This window comes from Eurypyga helias, unplaced genomic scaffold (genome assembly GCF_000690775.1).
Source record: "Eurypyga helias isolate BGI_N326 unplaced genomic scaffold, ASM69077v1 scaffold9107, whole genome shotgun sequence".
Taxonomy (NCBI): Eukaryota; Metazoa; Chordata; class Aves; order Eurypygiformes; family Eurypygidae; genus Eurypyga; species Eurypyga helias.
In genome coordinates, this window is record NW_010261126.1 from 19,078 (window position 1) to 35,374 (window position 16,297).

General features: G+C 39.8%; 1 protein-coding gene across 1 annotated transcript in view; it reads right to left on the reverse strand.

Annotated features, from left to right (window-relative positions):
- Positions 1 to 15,907, reverse strand: part of LOC104512324 (multidrug resistance-associated protein 4-like) — a gene marked incomplete at both ends in the record, with an annotated part of 28,241 nt that extends 12,334 nt beyond the window's left edge. Inside the window, 6 exons of the mRNA XM_010155253.1 lie at positions 1,174 to 1,299; positions 5,468 to 5,631; positions 6,076 to 6,165; positions 11,665 to 11,889; positions 12,540 to 12,660; positions 15,797 to 15,907. Coding sequence (XP_010153555.1) covers positions 1,174 to 1,299; positions 5,468 to 5,631; positions 6,076 to 6,165; positions 11,665 to 11,889; positions 12,540 to 12,660; positions 15,797 to 15,907 — 837 coding nt within the window. The remainder of the gene's footprint in view (positions 1 to 1,173; positions 1,300 to 5,467; positions 5,632 to 6,075; positions 6,166 to 11,664; positions 11,890 to 12,539; positions 12,661 to 15,796) is intronic.
- Positions 15,908 to 16,297: the final 390 nt, after the last annotated feature.

Here is a 16,297-nt window from a genome sequence, read left to right on the forward strand (position 1 = left end):
ATCCTCTCGCTATCTGTGGATAATCAGCAAGTTCTTTGTGCTACTCTCCATAAATATCAGATAAATTGCAGCCTACCCACAGGCTGTACATAATATACTACCCTGTCTAAAGGCACAGAGTTACACAAAAGGAAACTAATAGAGACAGCCACAGGAAAAAAGAGCAACAGATGAGTTCAGATGTCGTCTTAGCAACTGTCAAGGGCCACTGTGGAAACAGTGGGAAATAAATCACCTGGCTGCATTTAAGACTTTTAACTACAGTTTTCCATAGCGCAGTTAAAGAAAAGAAAGAGGGAGGGCTCAAGATGTGTTTTGGAAGGGCTTATTTCTCTCCATCATTAAAAAGGAAGTCTCTAATCCTAATGAGGTGTTGAACTTGGAAATCTGAAGTTTAGTGATGTGAATACACCCATTGAGGAAGCTTTCAATAAAGAACTATCCTCCCTGGCTCCACACAAGAGAGCAAAGCTTTCAATCAATCAAGAACATTCCATCAGCACAGGATCCTATAATCTGAAGGAGGGAAGGATTATGTGCGTGGGAAGAAACTTCTCGGGGAACATTAGCAAGTATGCAAGCCTGCACATGGAGGTAAAGGAAAAAAAATTCCTTTAAGAGGGAATTCCAAATAAAATATCAGGATACCAAACTTAGCTGGCCTTGCCAGCTGAACAACTAGGGAATTTTTGTACTGCTATCCTTCTCCCCTACACCCTTCCCAGACAGCTTGAGCAACACCGAAAGGGAAGCAGAGTACTACCTGAAGATGCTATCATTTAGGACAGAAAGTCAGGTTGCATATATATGTCGTAAGGGAAATGTATGCTTATTGGTTCCTTGCTATTAGTTTACAGAACAGTGAGGATGCAATTGCCCTGGTACAACTGCTACAGTTTATTAGCTGCTGATTTTAAACGCAACCATAAAAGGAAACATAAAAAAAACCCCACCACCCCAGAATTTATAAATATCAAAGGGGTTTTCTTCTTTTTCTGTCCCCTTAGGATATATTGTCATTCCTTCATGCTTGCTATGGAGAGTTAAAAACAAAAAAGCCAAAGATGTTCAAGCAAACTGCACTCTAAAGCACAAAATAATGTGCTTATTGACATATAAAGAAAATGGAAACAGATACAGATCATATACCAAGCTGTATCTTTCCAGGATTACCTTCTTAAACCATTCACAAGTTCCGCAAATGATTTTTCCCACGCATACATCTTTATAATCTTCATACCACTTATGACTTCATTCATGGTCCTTATCCTGACGTCTGTTAAGGCAGCTGTCTTGCTTCTGTAAATAGCACAAAGTATAAATTCTCAGTTTCTGAAAACAGTGTATTTACGATCATATAACATATTAATGAACCTCTTGTTTTCACTCGTAAAGAGGATTCATATAATTGTAATTGCATTACAGTGTCTTCCTAAAACAGTGTCTTAAAGCTGACAGACTCGCTATGTTTGTATTCCTGGTATTCTCTATTCTCAGGGAACTGCGAGTTGATTCCGTGTTCAGAATTACGTCAGCTTGCGCAAACACATGGTATTCCTTAAACAACACTTCTGTGTACAAAAAAAAACCTCAAAAATATTTACAAATATTACATTTAGAACTAAAAAAAAAAAAATTCAGAAAATTACTTTTTAAAATGGCTGTGATAAGCCAAAGTAACAACCCTTATCATAAGGCTTTTTTGATATTGTTATAGAAACTGGCCTCCATTTGTGTCTTTTTACAATTAACTCTAGTTGAGGCAAAGATCACTCAGCAACAGTACATGAGCTGTAATTTAGGAGAGCTAATCTAGAGATGGTTTTGCTTATTAAACACGTATTACTTAAGCATTAATTGTAATTAACACTAAAGTAAATTATATCTATTTTGGTCCCACATTATGTTTGCACTGATGAACAAACCTGAAAAATATCTACAATTAAAGTCACATTTTTAATTAGGAAAAAAGCATTGAAAGTTGGAAGCCATGTAATGAATGCATAAACCATGCTAATAAAGCCTATTACAATTCTGAATTCATTCATGTAGATAAACATACTTTGCACACAGTGAGCTATGGTAGGACTTATTTTGATAAAGCATACTTTTTCCTGCTATGTACTTTTAAGCTACTTATTTTTGCATATAGCAAAGAAAGTTAAGACTTAGAGATCATATTTAAAAAGAAAGAAAAATTTAAGAAAGCTCTTTAGAAAGGGTAGCTGGTTGGGTTGTGAGCTCATCCTGCCCCCTGTAAGATTTCTCTGATGCTCTGGAAGAAACAGTCCTGTTTAAAGCACTTAAGTAGAAAGATTTCAGGTGCCTGCTCGTCATTTAAAAAAAAAAAAAACCACAAAAACAAAACCAAAGCAACTTCTCAGCATCAGTGTTCCATAAGCGTTGGGCTGGCTGAAGCAGGGTATTAAGAAACATTTATACAAGAAAACTGACAAAAGAAATGTACTAACTTGGCCCTCATACACTCAAGGCTTCTTAATAAGACTGAGGAAGACAGCTTAGCTTAAACCAACCATACTGACATGGAATGAGATTATCCTTGCTAAGTCCTCTTTTTCTTTTTCAAAAAGGAACAGTAAAAGAAAAACAATTCCTCAAAGAATGTCAGAGCTCATCCTTTCTTCCCCATACACACACCACCACTGCAAAAGGCAAAATTTAGCACGTGTTGATCCTGCCTCCACAGCAGCGAACAATTCTCACCTGCAATTTTTGAATCAGCCACCTTTCAGACCTAACTTCCAGGCCTGGACTCCAGCTAACACAACGCTGAAGGCAATTCAGAATGAAGTTAACCAAAGTTTCTGTTTTAAATGGTGTCAATCAAAAAGGCTATAGTTCTCATAAACCAATTTTTCACTTTTCCCTCTGAAATGTTTTCACAGTAACCATCCTCTTTCACATTGCTTTAAAATGATCAAGAGGTGGTGGGTATTTTTCCTTGGTTTTCTTTCTTTTTTTTTTTCCTCACTTTCCTCTACATTGCAAAAATCGTATTTTGTACACACATACCAGAAGCCACAGACTCAGAGATAGTATATAATGGTTTAAAGCAAACAGACTTCCAGCGCACTGATAGCAATTTACAGCAGAGGAAGACATGCCCCCAGTTGTAAAAATACTAAGTTCAGAGTACATGCAGATCAGGACGACTGGGAAACACGTGCCCACATAGCACCATTAACAACGTAACAGGAAAGGACCTGAAAATTCTTCAAGTGTCTGGTTATTAGTATCAAAGCGGGGACTTGACATTCTAAATTAAGCAGGATGCAGAATTCCTTTTTTGCTTTCAGGAGGTACATTTGGTGGGTTTTAATCATGTCTGACAACAGGTTCATGTAGTTTGTCTTAAAAAACCCAGAGCTTTAAATGAGAGTATTACAGTTGCACGGCTAAGCGCTGGAAGGGCTGAGCTCTTGTGAATAAAAATACATAAAGTGGTCTTCAGTCCAGTAATTAATATTAGGTCATGGGTATGTACTTCTAGTACTTGTGCAGGTAAAAGCAATAGTGGCTAATACAGTGTACACCACACCGTAAGTCACTGAGTCTGTTTCCGCAGACTCCTACAGCACTGGAGCTAATGCCTGCCTCACAAACGGGGCGCATATATGTGTTTACAAGACTGGGTCACAAGCAGAAAGCTGAATAATAGCACAAATTAGCTGTCACACTGAGCGTGCCTGGATTTTAGCAAAAGCTTTAATCCTTAAATTACTTCTTCACAGGCTGATTTCCTTAAATCCATGCAGATTCCCATTAATTGCCATGTGAACGCACTCATCATTATGGAGCTGGAATCCATTTCACTTTTTCCATTAACTCCTTCTGTTCACTGCACATTTCTATTCACAAACACAAAGATCTGTGCACAGGAGGACGAGCAGTAATGTTTTTCTGGTTAACAAATTCTTTCCCTTGCACTGCATCCAAACAAGTGGCTGTTGATGAATGGGGGGGAAAACCCAAACAACATTACATTGCCACTGATTAATTTTTAAAATACACACCTTGGAGAAGAGATTTTTGTCACCTTGTCTGACCCTGGACAAGTGCCTTAATCACTTTGTGCCTCAGTTTCCCATCTGTAAAATGGGGATAATAATGCTTAACACCACGGATAAGGCACTAGTTAAGTGCTAAGTATTTTAACTATTGACTCAAAGCTCAAAACCTCAAAAAATTAAGACTCAAAAAACCCATCAGTGAAGTATTTTGATAGTTACACATGCATATTAGACATGCAGTGAAAATGTACATGTAAAAATATATTGGAAGGTGTCCCACAACCATGTTTTATCATAAAAAAGCTAAGAATTTGAAAGAGAAACTCAGTGGCTCATTATTTGAGAAACAGCATGTGAACATAATATCTGAAGACTATCCCAGTGTCTACAAACAGAAGGAAGTCTACAAGTTGGTGTCATTTTGTGATTCTTAGTGCTTTTTCCATGCCTAGCCATGCAATGGCAATGCCAGTCTTAATACTCCTGGAAAACTTGTCTGAAAAGGCAACCTGAAAACCAGAGTAACTCAAGAAAGTCTTACTTATCTAAAGAGCTAGCAGGAACCATTCACCCTGAACACAAACGCAACAAAGATGCATAACACTAATAGGCATATGTATATACGGTAAAGGAACATGCAAACATTCTCATGTAGATGCAAAAGTCATTTATAAACTCATGATGTAAGTAGAACATGATTAATTACACAAGAAAAGGAAAGTTAAGAAACGACAACATTGAAAAGAATTCAATATTCCTACTTCAGGCAAGTCTTTTTTTTTTTAGGAGGAAGTCACAGAAAAAACAAATTAAATTTGTCTGATAAAGGAAAATTACTACAAACTCATTTTTTTATCTCCACAGCCTAGAACCTTACAGTTAGGAATCTCACAGCTGCCATCAAAACCACCATCATAATGTTTTTCTTCCTTTCTCTCTCAGTTCCTTCCCCTTTTTCCTCTCTGCAACCTTTGTTCTGGAGGAGAGAGATCAAGACCTTCGAACACAAAACCTTCAGAGTTTGCTGCTGCAGTTCCTGTATCGTTCCAGTAAGTCAAGCTTAAGGACTGACAGTATTGCCTTTGTAGTAACCACTCCCTAAGCATCAACGCAGGAAGGCAAAGCTCGGGGAGTTACGCAATTCTACGCCAAGATCTACAGCAATGCAGCTGCAGGAGCAGCCCAGCTCTTTTAATATACTGGACAGCCAATGAGTAGCACCTGTTTTCAGCACGTCTGGAAGTCAGACCCTTTCAAGTGCCTAAAGAGGAATTAAGAAATCTCACATTAGCGACTATGAAAAACATGGGCAAAGATAAAAGAAAACTCAAAAAACCTCACCAGACAGAAGTCTGTCTCAGAGCAGTACTCCTCCAGTATGCACATTTCAAAACCCAGGACAGAAAATACCTACAACCCAACACGTGCAACCTTACCTTAGGGAAGAAAAAAGCCTCCCAATGCAGGTCTGGACAGGAAGAAGAATTATCAGAACGGCCATTCCTGCAAGACATGACGGGCCTATCTCCATCCAGAGAAGCACTGTTACTGCTACAGCCTGAATTGGTCCAGCCCACAAGAAGTGCAAAAAAATTGTTACCTAGGCAAATAGTTAAAAAACAAAAATCAGCTTTTAGTCTTAGCTAAAAAATTAAACCCTAATAACACAAAGTTGAGGAAGCATCTTTGCCTGTGACAAGTACTGAGGCATCCAGTAATAATTCTGCATCAGATTCAGAGACCTAAATGTACACAGAGATGTCTAACCGCCAGAAAGTATGCAAAGCACCACATTTTGTTTTATCTTCATTGGCCAACATTTCTCTGAGCTTAGGACAACAGCAGGAAAATGTTTAAGAGGGGGGGATAAGTATTATTTCCTCCCATATCTTAAGAGTGTTTTTATCTTTCCTATGATGGTCAAGAAACAACTAGAAGAAATGTTTGTAAGAAACACTTAATCACCAGTCGTAATCAAAAACTTCTTAACTCAAAACCCCACAATTTCTTCAGCCCCTTGGAAAGATCTGTAATAACGTCTTACCTGATCAAATTTGTTCACATCATTTGACAGCAGATTTACTATTTGACCAGTGGTAGTTTTTGCCATAGCAACGTTACTTAGACGAAGTGCCTAACAAAAAAAGAACAGTCTCAAATTGTCATAGCTTACAGAGCACAGTGCGCCTATACACAGAAGGCTCAATACACAAATACGATACCAGGGCAAAAGTTGAAGGCACATCTCAACTTCTGCCTGAGACTACCTGGGTACAGTTCAAGAACCTCAGATAATATGTGAGTTAAGGCAAATATTCTGAAGAAAGTCCTGAGGAAGAGAGTATTAAAAAAAAAAAATCTAGGCCAGGACTTAGAACAAAAGTGACAAAACTATCTTTATGTCTGAAGCGATTAAAAATGGGAAAATACCAATGTAAAAAGTTATTAAAACTAAACAAAAGAGCCTGTAACTTTTCATTTGCATTGTTCTCCCCCACATCATAAGCATCTGCTCAAAACGGGAACAGAAAACTCCACCTGAAGGCCGAATAAAAATCAGGACAATATTTAACCAACTGAAAGAATTCTGTTTTGAATGAGATTCTTGACGGATCAAAAACCCCAAGTTATTCATTTTACACTATCACTTCTTGCTACCATTGCATACTGTGCTTTCTGCCTTTGCAAATCAGAATTAACATCCCTCTGCAAAGTAATAACTATTTCCCTTGTTAATAACTCCTGCAAAATCATAAGATCTCTGAATTATATTAAATGAAGTTTAGTACAAGCCATGAAAAAAACCAAAAATATCAAACATTGTTATAGGTTAATAAGTTAATCAGTAGAAAATAGTATGTGATTATGAAATATCCCCCCCCAAAAAAAAAAAAAAATCACATCTGGAAACGTGCAGTCTGAACATTACTACAAAGATACAAACTGAAATAACTCGAAGATGCAGTTAACACACCTGCTTCCTTCAACAAGTTAAAACAAAAAATACATACATATATACAAAACACATTAAACGATTTCCTGTAACAGGAATAGTTCACTCCTCAAAAACACTTCACATTTTTAGGTGGTGCCCATCTACTTCTCCCTCTCCAAACAGTTATTATTAGGATTCCTTTTTGATCAATAACCTAAACTGAAAAACACTGATAGTTTTTTAAAACTATTGTTCCACTATTTTAAACAAGGTGCAAGAACATCAGACACCAAAGTACTATTCAAAGCATCATTTCAAACATTTCTTACACCTCGCTGCTGGGTTATAAAGGTGTTAATCACAGACAGAATCCCAAATCTAACTTCATTGAAACCAGCAGGCAGAAACTTTTAAAACTTCACTAAGAAATTCCGCTGATATTCCAATAACAAATCTGGGATACTGGGTATATGAGAGAAAAGGTTTAATTATTTAAGGAAATCATTGCTTTGTTCCCCATCTTAAGCCATTTGACTCTCAAACATCTGAAATCCCCCGCGAAGCTGCCTGCAGATAATGCACCCACAGCACATCCACGTTTCTACCCTGTTTACTCCACACCACCGATCAGGGTTGATAAGCTCCTAGAAAAGCTGTTAGATACCCACAGACCGTAAACAACTGGAGTTCAAGTCATGGGTGTTTGAAGAAGATGCCCACTCTGGTGTGTTTACAGCACGCACTGCTATTTACTGCTTTACAACACAGGCACAGCTGCTGTTTGAGGTACTCCTGAGCCACCCAAAACAGTGCACAGGTGTCGTGCTAAGTAGTCCACAGCCTGGGTCTGTCTCAGACCCACCACCCAAGTCACCTTTCTGACCCTGCAGTCTCAAGACACAGGCAGAGAAAGCAGTTTCGAAATGTACCGGCCCGGTTCACTTGACCAAGACAGCCTGAGGAAGAACGCTGCAAGCATCCGAGCCAAAAGGAGGGTGCTCGCCTGTCACCGATTTGTCTTCCCAGGGAAGAGACAGCTGTACCCACTGTCACAGGCAATGCAGTTTTAGTCTTATCTTCCCTTCTTGCTTCAAAACTACTTTTGAAGCAGCACTGGGGTTTGATTTCTTAATTTATTTTTTTTAAATGAAAGAAGCCTTACATTTTCCTGGCTGAATGGACCTGTCTAGACTGCAAAGTGTACAGAAGGAAATAGAAATGCTGGGCCAAAGCAGTAGTTTTACTTACCTAAATGATTTCCACCAAAAAGTCCAGTTTGGGGACTTTCCCTTCCCACTACATCCAAAACACAGCACCTTAGGAGCTGTTACGAAGAAAATTAACTCTATCCCAGCCAAAGTCAGTACACTGTGGTTTTAAATACCACTTTGACCATAATATTTATAAATCCAATCCAAATATAAGAAATACTACTGAAGATTATCAGGAGAAGCGTGGCCAGCAGGTCGAGGGAGGTGATTCTGCCCCTGTACTCTGCTCTGGTGAGACCCCACCTGCAGTGCTGCGTCCAGCTGTGGAGCCCTCAATATCAGAAGGATATTGACCACTTGGAGCGAGTCCAGAGGAGGCCATGAAGATGCTCAGAGGGCTGGAGCCCCTCTGCTATGGGGACAGGCTGAGAGAGTTGGGCTTGTTCAGCCTGGAGAAGAGAAGGCTCCGGGGAGACCTTATAGCACCTTCCAGTACCTGAAGGGGCTACAAGGAAGCTGGGGGGGACTTTTGACAAGGGCCTGTAGGGACAGGACAAGGGGTAATGGGGTTAAATTGAAAGTGGGGAGATTTAGATTGGATATCACGAAGAAGTTCTTCCCAGTGAGGGTGGTGAGGCACAGGAACAGGTTGCCCAGAGAAGCTGTGGATGCCCTGGAAGTGTTCAAGGCCAGGCTGGATGAGGCTTTGGGCAACCTGGTCTAGTGGAAGGTGTCCCTGCCCATGGCAGGGGGGTTGGAACTGGATGATCTTTATGGTCCCTTCCAACCCAAACCATTCTTTGACTCTATGATTACTTAGAACCACACGCCTTTTTAAAAAGCAACTGCAGTTTGAATTTACATCTTATTTTACATTTGTCAACTGTTTTCAGAAAAGACCTACTTGATTTTCTGTCTATAAACCTTTTGTACAGATGTATGTACCAGCAAGCACTCTTTCTCAAGGAATATAGGTTTTAATTATATGAACTAATGAGAGCAGTTTGTACACTTGACGTCTTAGGTTAAACTTTTCCTCCCCTCCACCCCGATGTAATTGCACAGGCCCAATTTCAATTCTTTAACCATTCTCTGTCTTCTGTAGCCCCATCTTAAGCGTTTTCATCTCTCCCTGCCCCAAACAGTTAATTCAAAAGCACATTAAAAAGTGAGAACTGACCACAGAAAGGAATAATATAACTGTCCAGACAAATAACTCATGACACCTTTCTGGCTGCTTGTTGTCTCAACCAACTACTCCACAGCTTAAACTGCTTTGGTGTTTATTCGGAACCTCAAAGAACTTCAAAAAGTTAAGTCTTAAAAAAAAAAAAGTAAAAAGTAATCAGTCTCCCATAAGTAGCTTTTGGGTTTAAAACATGAGATTGTGAGTCATGAGACAGATTCCATTTTCATTTTTGTTACCAGCTTCCTGCACACACCATTAATACTTCTTACTGATCACAAAACATCTTGCAGTTTGAATACAAGGGTTTTGCAAATGAGATTTTAACTTTTCAGGAAATGGAAATGCTTCTAAAACTTAAGAATTACGAGCATTTGAACTTCTCCGTTAAGGATGCTTTCTCGTCCAACCCCTTCATCCTTGCAAATCCAAGTTTTTTATTTACTACAGCAATTACTAAATACCACAAAAGTGTTGGTAAATTAGCATCCAGATTCTTCCAAAAGCCTGTATGAGGATAAAGTGAAAGTAGACAAATCTATAAGCCTCAGATAGTGAAGACAAATTATTAGAAAGGTTTATCAATGTTGTGCTGTGACCTCAGCCTTTCACCCTCAGAAGTAAACATTTATGAGATGAGGCGAGATTAATTTTCCATTTAATCATATCTCTAGAAATAAGGGTGCACATTATGAACATTTCTAAACTTCTAAGCTGATATCAACACAGCAACAAACAACATGGTGATATACATATTTCATCAATTTCAAACTGTTATGATAATCAGTTTAGTAAATTAATACCCCAGAGAGATGTTTATGTACAAGAAAGCAGTGTGCCATGTTAGAGCCAAGTTCCCAGAGGATAATTTCCAAGGTATCAGAAGAGGGAGGAGAATAACTGTGTGCATGAAAAGCAATCATTACTTAGAATGGGGACATTTTTATTCTCGCTTTACTGCTCTGCCCAAAACCTTTGTGTGACCTATACCAGTAGTAAGTGTTTGCCTTAAATGAATGGTACCTATGTTTAACAGTTAAAGTAACATGGATTTATTTACATTCTAAAGAAATTTTAGATCCTTCCATTAAATTTCTTTCTTAAGGTAAGAACTGGCAGGTCACTATTCCAGCAGCACTAAAGCTAGAAACATAGGGCAGTTTCCTTTCCGGCATTCCCAGCAGGGACTTCCTGCTTAGAAGCGGAGATGGGTTCAATGATTTGGGTATTGCCAGCAGCTTCAGAAGAGAGAAGCAGACATTTACAATTGGGTTGCTTCCTCCCCAGAGCACACCAAGGCCAGCATTTCATCCTGGATGTCACTCAACTCCTTCCTCTAGGTAATATCCATAACTTCTCTTGTTCCACTTCCCGTCTGACAGCAGCCTCAGCTCCATCTGTAGCCAAGGACAGCTATTTCTTGGTCATGACAGACAGACAGCAGAGAAACCCCAGTTTACTGGATATACTTCCCTTCTCACACTCCAATGCTCCCAAGTAAAAACAGTAATTAAGACCAAAACCCAGCTCTACCCCACCTTTAGGACTCAGCTTGATTCTGAACAGTGTCTCCTCTGCCCACATCTCTTTCCCCACCCCACCACGTATGAAAGACAGTAAGGGGACCTGCCTGTGAAGACGCCAACCTAGAGGGTTGGTGTCTCTCCCTGAACTACACCGATGGATGACTGGAGAGTGGGGCAGCCTCTCTGACCTGCAAAGGAGGCAGCTCACTAGTTCCACAGCACTGATGGAATAAACCAGAATTAAGTCCCACCACTAACCACAACAGGGGCCGGGAGGAAAACTGGACAGTGAAGCAGTTCCCAGTCAACTGAGAGTGCTGAAGCAGATGGTGATAGCCAAGCATCACGTCCTCCCCTGTGATAAAACTGCACAGCTGAGTAACAGCCAGCATTCCCTGGGAGTTCTGCCCCTCTCCTGCTGTGTGCCGACGACCTCTTCCTGCTCAGCACACAGCTTCTACCATTAATGGGGAGGGTTGTTTCCTCTCTGACAGCATGAGCACGCATAACATCATCGGCTCCTCCTAGGCTTTAGGGCTATTTAACTCACCCCTTCTCTAGGAGGACTGAAGCTTGTCATTCAGACACTGTATGACCGAAGAGAAAGCAAAAGCACATGTATACATTTAAGGTCTGACACATACTAGCATGCATTACATTTCTACAAATGAGTAACTTCAATGGAATTGCAAGCATGAACATAAATAACTGTATCAAACTCCCCGAATGAAACAGCAGCCAAATGCCAAATATCCCCGTGAACAGGTTTGCTTACCTTCCGATAAATCATATGACACATAGCTACCCTCAGCTTCATGCCAGCCCGCTGTACATGATAGAAGTATAAGTGGTGCATTATAGCTAGAATAAGCGTGCACACAGACAGAGCAGCTGCGTAGCAATATGCGAAACTCAAAGCTACCTCATCTGAGGAATCATAGTTTTCAAAATAATTAATAATTTTCCCCAAAAATATTGGCTGGATTATTTTGAGGGTTTCCTGAAAGAAAAAGAAGGGAGGAAAGTATTAACAATTTTGTATCGTACCATCCTACCCAAGTTTGTAACTGGGCAAACAAGAACCGAGTACTGCCGCAAATCACATCCCCTATTATTGTGTCTTTACTGTGCTCTAAAATGTCAAGCCGATTTTTATCAACACATAATCCAAAATATGTTCCACATTACAATTTAGCTCAATCTTTTAAAAATCCTCTCTCAATTACCAATAAAAACTTGGATGTTATAAAAATTGCATGACTATGTATTACACTTATGTTTTTAAAGACAACAGCGTGTATTTTACAGCCATTTACATATAGCAAAAACCCCTTTTTCTACGGGGCACCCCACTCGGACAATTAAAATACAGCTAAGCCTTACAAAGCAAGCCAGTGGCTTGCAATGTCTCAAAAACACTGCACTGAAATCAGCTGTCTGTTCCACATCCATAATGCTGCAGTTATGACTCAATTTTTAAGTCTCTGCGGGGCTGTAGCTCTCTTTTACTTTTCTGAGAGTACTTGAACATTACAGATTCTCTCAAGAGCCCAACATGAAGTCACCAGTATGTATCATGCAACCTAAAAGGCCAAGTTTCACATTACTGTTAGCTAAGAAGTGTGTTGTATGATATTTTACACCACTTACCTCAATCATTGTGAAAATTCCAAACACTAAATAGGATTTCCAGTAACAAAGAATAATGGCTTTTGTTAAATGTGGTGTTTTTCCTCTCTTTTTTGCTTTTTGCACCTCTTTATCCCAGTACCTGACAAACAAAATGCAAACATGCTGGAGGACAGAAGTAAAATCACAAGGCAATTCCCTGAAATAAAATACTTTCAAACTTATAGCCAGTATTGCCATGATCACTTTTAGACAGCCAGAAGAAATATAAAAGAAGCTTATATAAATATATAAGAGAAGATGGTCATGTTCTGTCATTCACATAAATACGTAACACTTAGAACTATAGGCCAATTAGCTCTAGTACAATCACAAAGAATTCACCACTATTGGGTACCATTGCCTTTGACATTTTTGCAGATCAGGAACTCCCTCTTCCTGTCTTTCTGTCTTCTCTCAGTTCAGACAGCCACTCACCTTAGTTAAGAACCTATTATCATATGATCTCCTGAGTATGGACTAAACTGAGGCAGCATGGAGTGTCTTCACCTTCTTATAAGCTCTGCACTTCCCCAGAAAGGTTGTGATGCACAAACCCTTTCTCATTCCTGGCCCTTTCTCTTTTCCACCACGTGCTTCGATGAGCAGATATGGCACAAGAGCAGAGGGAACTGTCCGCAGCAGTTTTGTCACTTAACAACACTCCACAGGTCTCTCTGAAGGCAAGGATTATAGCAGCAGTGGAATGGCAAGGATTATAGCAGCAGCAGTGGCCAAGACCTTTGCATTACCACATGTCTGCCCACAAGTAGGACACAATCTGTTCACATTAAAATCAAAGACAGTAATAACAACCATGATTTTAAGAAGAAAGTATCAAAAGGGAAGCAGACTTCTTAAAGCACGCTCTTGTCAGACAGGATACTCCCCCTTTGGTTCTGGAGGGTAAATATTTTCTCCCAGACCCTATGACCTTGCTAGTTTGGGGGCTGAAACAAGTCTAAGGCATGACAGCCAAATTATTTTGCAACACAGCGCACAAGTTTGAAGCATTCAGTTCAGATAAGAAAATCTGGAGTTTTTAAATTATTTTTACCCTCTTATTTTGTTACAAATATTATACATTTACTATCTAAATGCTTCAAAATCAAATTGAAACTGTAGATACCGTGGGGTTTGCTGGCCCAAGACAAAAGGCTGCTTCCTTAGGTGGCTATTTATAAGTTATATTCTCTGCATCTTGGCCAAGTACACTAAAGAATTAAAAAAACACTTTTTTTTTTTTTGAATGCTGTATTTTCTACCGATTCCTGACTCATGGAAAGCGTGTGCTTTTACTGTAAGAATCATTGGAAAGAATCCATCTTCCTCCAAAGCAAACTCCCTGAACCACTCCCGCAAAAGCAACCTCCCGGAACCGCTTTCAAGACACAGCCATGGGATTTGGCAAAGCTCTCCAGCTACGAAGATGCAAAAAGCTGTACTCCTATGAGCTTAGCACTGACCCTCTTTCTTCAGTTAATTCACCAGAGCAGGGAGAAGTAAGGCCTGGTCATAACCTTTTGTTTCTGTATTCTTTTTACTTCTTGAGGAGTCTCTCATCCCAACCAAGCTATTAGGAAAGCTGATTAGCTTTACCTTCAGCATAAAAGCTCTCCAGCTACGAAGATGCAAAAAGCTGTACTCCTATGAGCTTAGCACTGACCCTCTTTCTTCAGTTAATTCACCAGAGCAGGGAGAAGTAAGGCCTGGTCATAACCTTTTGTTTCTGTATTCTTTTTACTTCTTGAGGAGTCTCTCATCCCAACCAAGCTATTAGGAAAGCTGATTAGCTTTACCTTCAGCATAAGGACAAGAAACAGCAAGGCCACACTTACTTAATACAGGGGCCACCTTTCACTAAGAGTCACCTCTTCCTCTAATTAAACATAACAAAATGTTATTTGACAACAAAAACCTTCTCTATTGCAAGGGTCAGGTCAATTTACATAAACTGTTATTCTTGGAAGATATTTCAGTATTAAAGTTAGATCCTTCTGGGTCCATGACAACGTGAATTGCTACACAGTGCATGAAAGAGCATTTATAACAAAATAAAAACACCTCCTAGATAGAAGCTTTTAGATGTCCAGGGCATTTCATCTACTTTATCAGAGTGGCATATTTTCAACACACATATTTTTATATACACACATGTATCACAGAGTCAAAGAATGGTTTGGGTTGGAACGGACCTTGAAGACCATCCAGTTCCAACCCCCCTGCCATGGGCAGGGACACCTTCCACTAGACCAGGTTGCTCAAAGCCTCATCCAGCCTGGCCTTCAACACTTCCAGAGAGGGGGCATCCACAGCTGCTCTGGGCAGTCTGTTCCAGTGCCTCACCACCCTCTCCAGGAAGAACTTCTTCCTGATATCCAATCTAAACCTCCCCACTTTCAATTTAAACCCATTCCCCCTTGTCCTGTCACTACAGGCCCTTGTCAAAAGTCCCCCCCAGCTTCCTTGTAGCCCCTTCAGGTACTGGAAGGTGCTATAAGGTCTCCCCGGAGCCTTCTCTTATCCAGGCTGAACAAACCCAATATATAAAGGGTACACAGCTGTCAATTCAGTTTGTGCTCACAACCGAAAACCACAAAGAAAAACCTAAAACTTCTTCCCCACTTCTACACAGAGAAATTTTTGAAGTGTCCACAGCTGTTCTACCACAGGCCAGAAGACTCTCATTAATTTCTTAAGAATTACTGCAGTAACAGTTGATGAAGAGTCGTCTTTCCCAAGCATCCTGCGAAGTGTCAAATTAATTATAAATAACATAATGGAAATACTCTAATGCATTTTCATTTAGGAGGTTTAGATTAGATGTCAGGAAGAAATTCTTCACAGAGAGGGTGGTGAGGCACTGGAACAGGTTGCCCAGAGAAGCTGTGGATGCCCCATCCCTGGAAGTGTTCAAGGCCAGGCTGGATGTGGCTTTGAGCAACCTGGTCTAGTGCAAGGTGTCCCTGCCCATGGCAGGGGGGTTGGAACTAGATAATCTTTAAGGTCCCTTCCAACCCTAACCATTCTATGATTCTATGATTCATTATGCAGAACTTGAAAAAATTAAAATGCTTCCATGGTAAATAAGTTCTAAATATTACTCTTAGTTCTTCAGCATTTTTAGCAGTAGACCTTGTTAACTTTACAACCACCTCATTTAATTTTAGAATAGGAGTAAGACTCTCACTTCCACCAGCAGAAATACAATGAAAGAGAACAATGGCTTTTCTCCTTACCACTGCAATTCCTCTCCAAGCTTCTCTGAGGAATCTTCTGGCAGCACTTTATACATATCATCTTCTTCAAGCTTCCGTTTATGGCCAATAATAAATAAGGGATTCAACCACCTATTTAAATACATATTATTAAGAAACTGATCAGCAGACCAAAAAAGTAATTTCTTTACATATTAATTTAGTTATTTTACCCCTTTCTTCCCTCCTCTTCTCCTATGTCACTCAACATCCACATATTTTACTGCGTTTTTCTTACCCAAGAATTAAGTCACCTCCATTTTACAAATGTGAAAGCACTTCCCATTTCATAAAGCTGTTTATGCCCCACAGCACCTTACTCCCAGGCATCCAGATGACAGCACAACTCTTCTTGGACTTAAGGTAACTGTTTTGTGACAGTGTTTCCTTAAATATAAGGAAAATCAGCATCCCTTTAAGTATTTATAAAAAACCAGAACTTAATCCAACTGTTAACATATTATCATAGAATCGTTTGGGTTG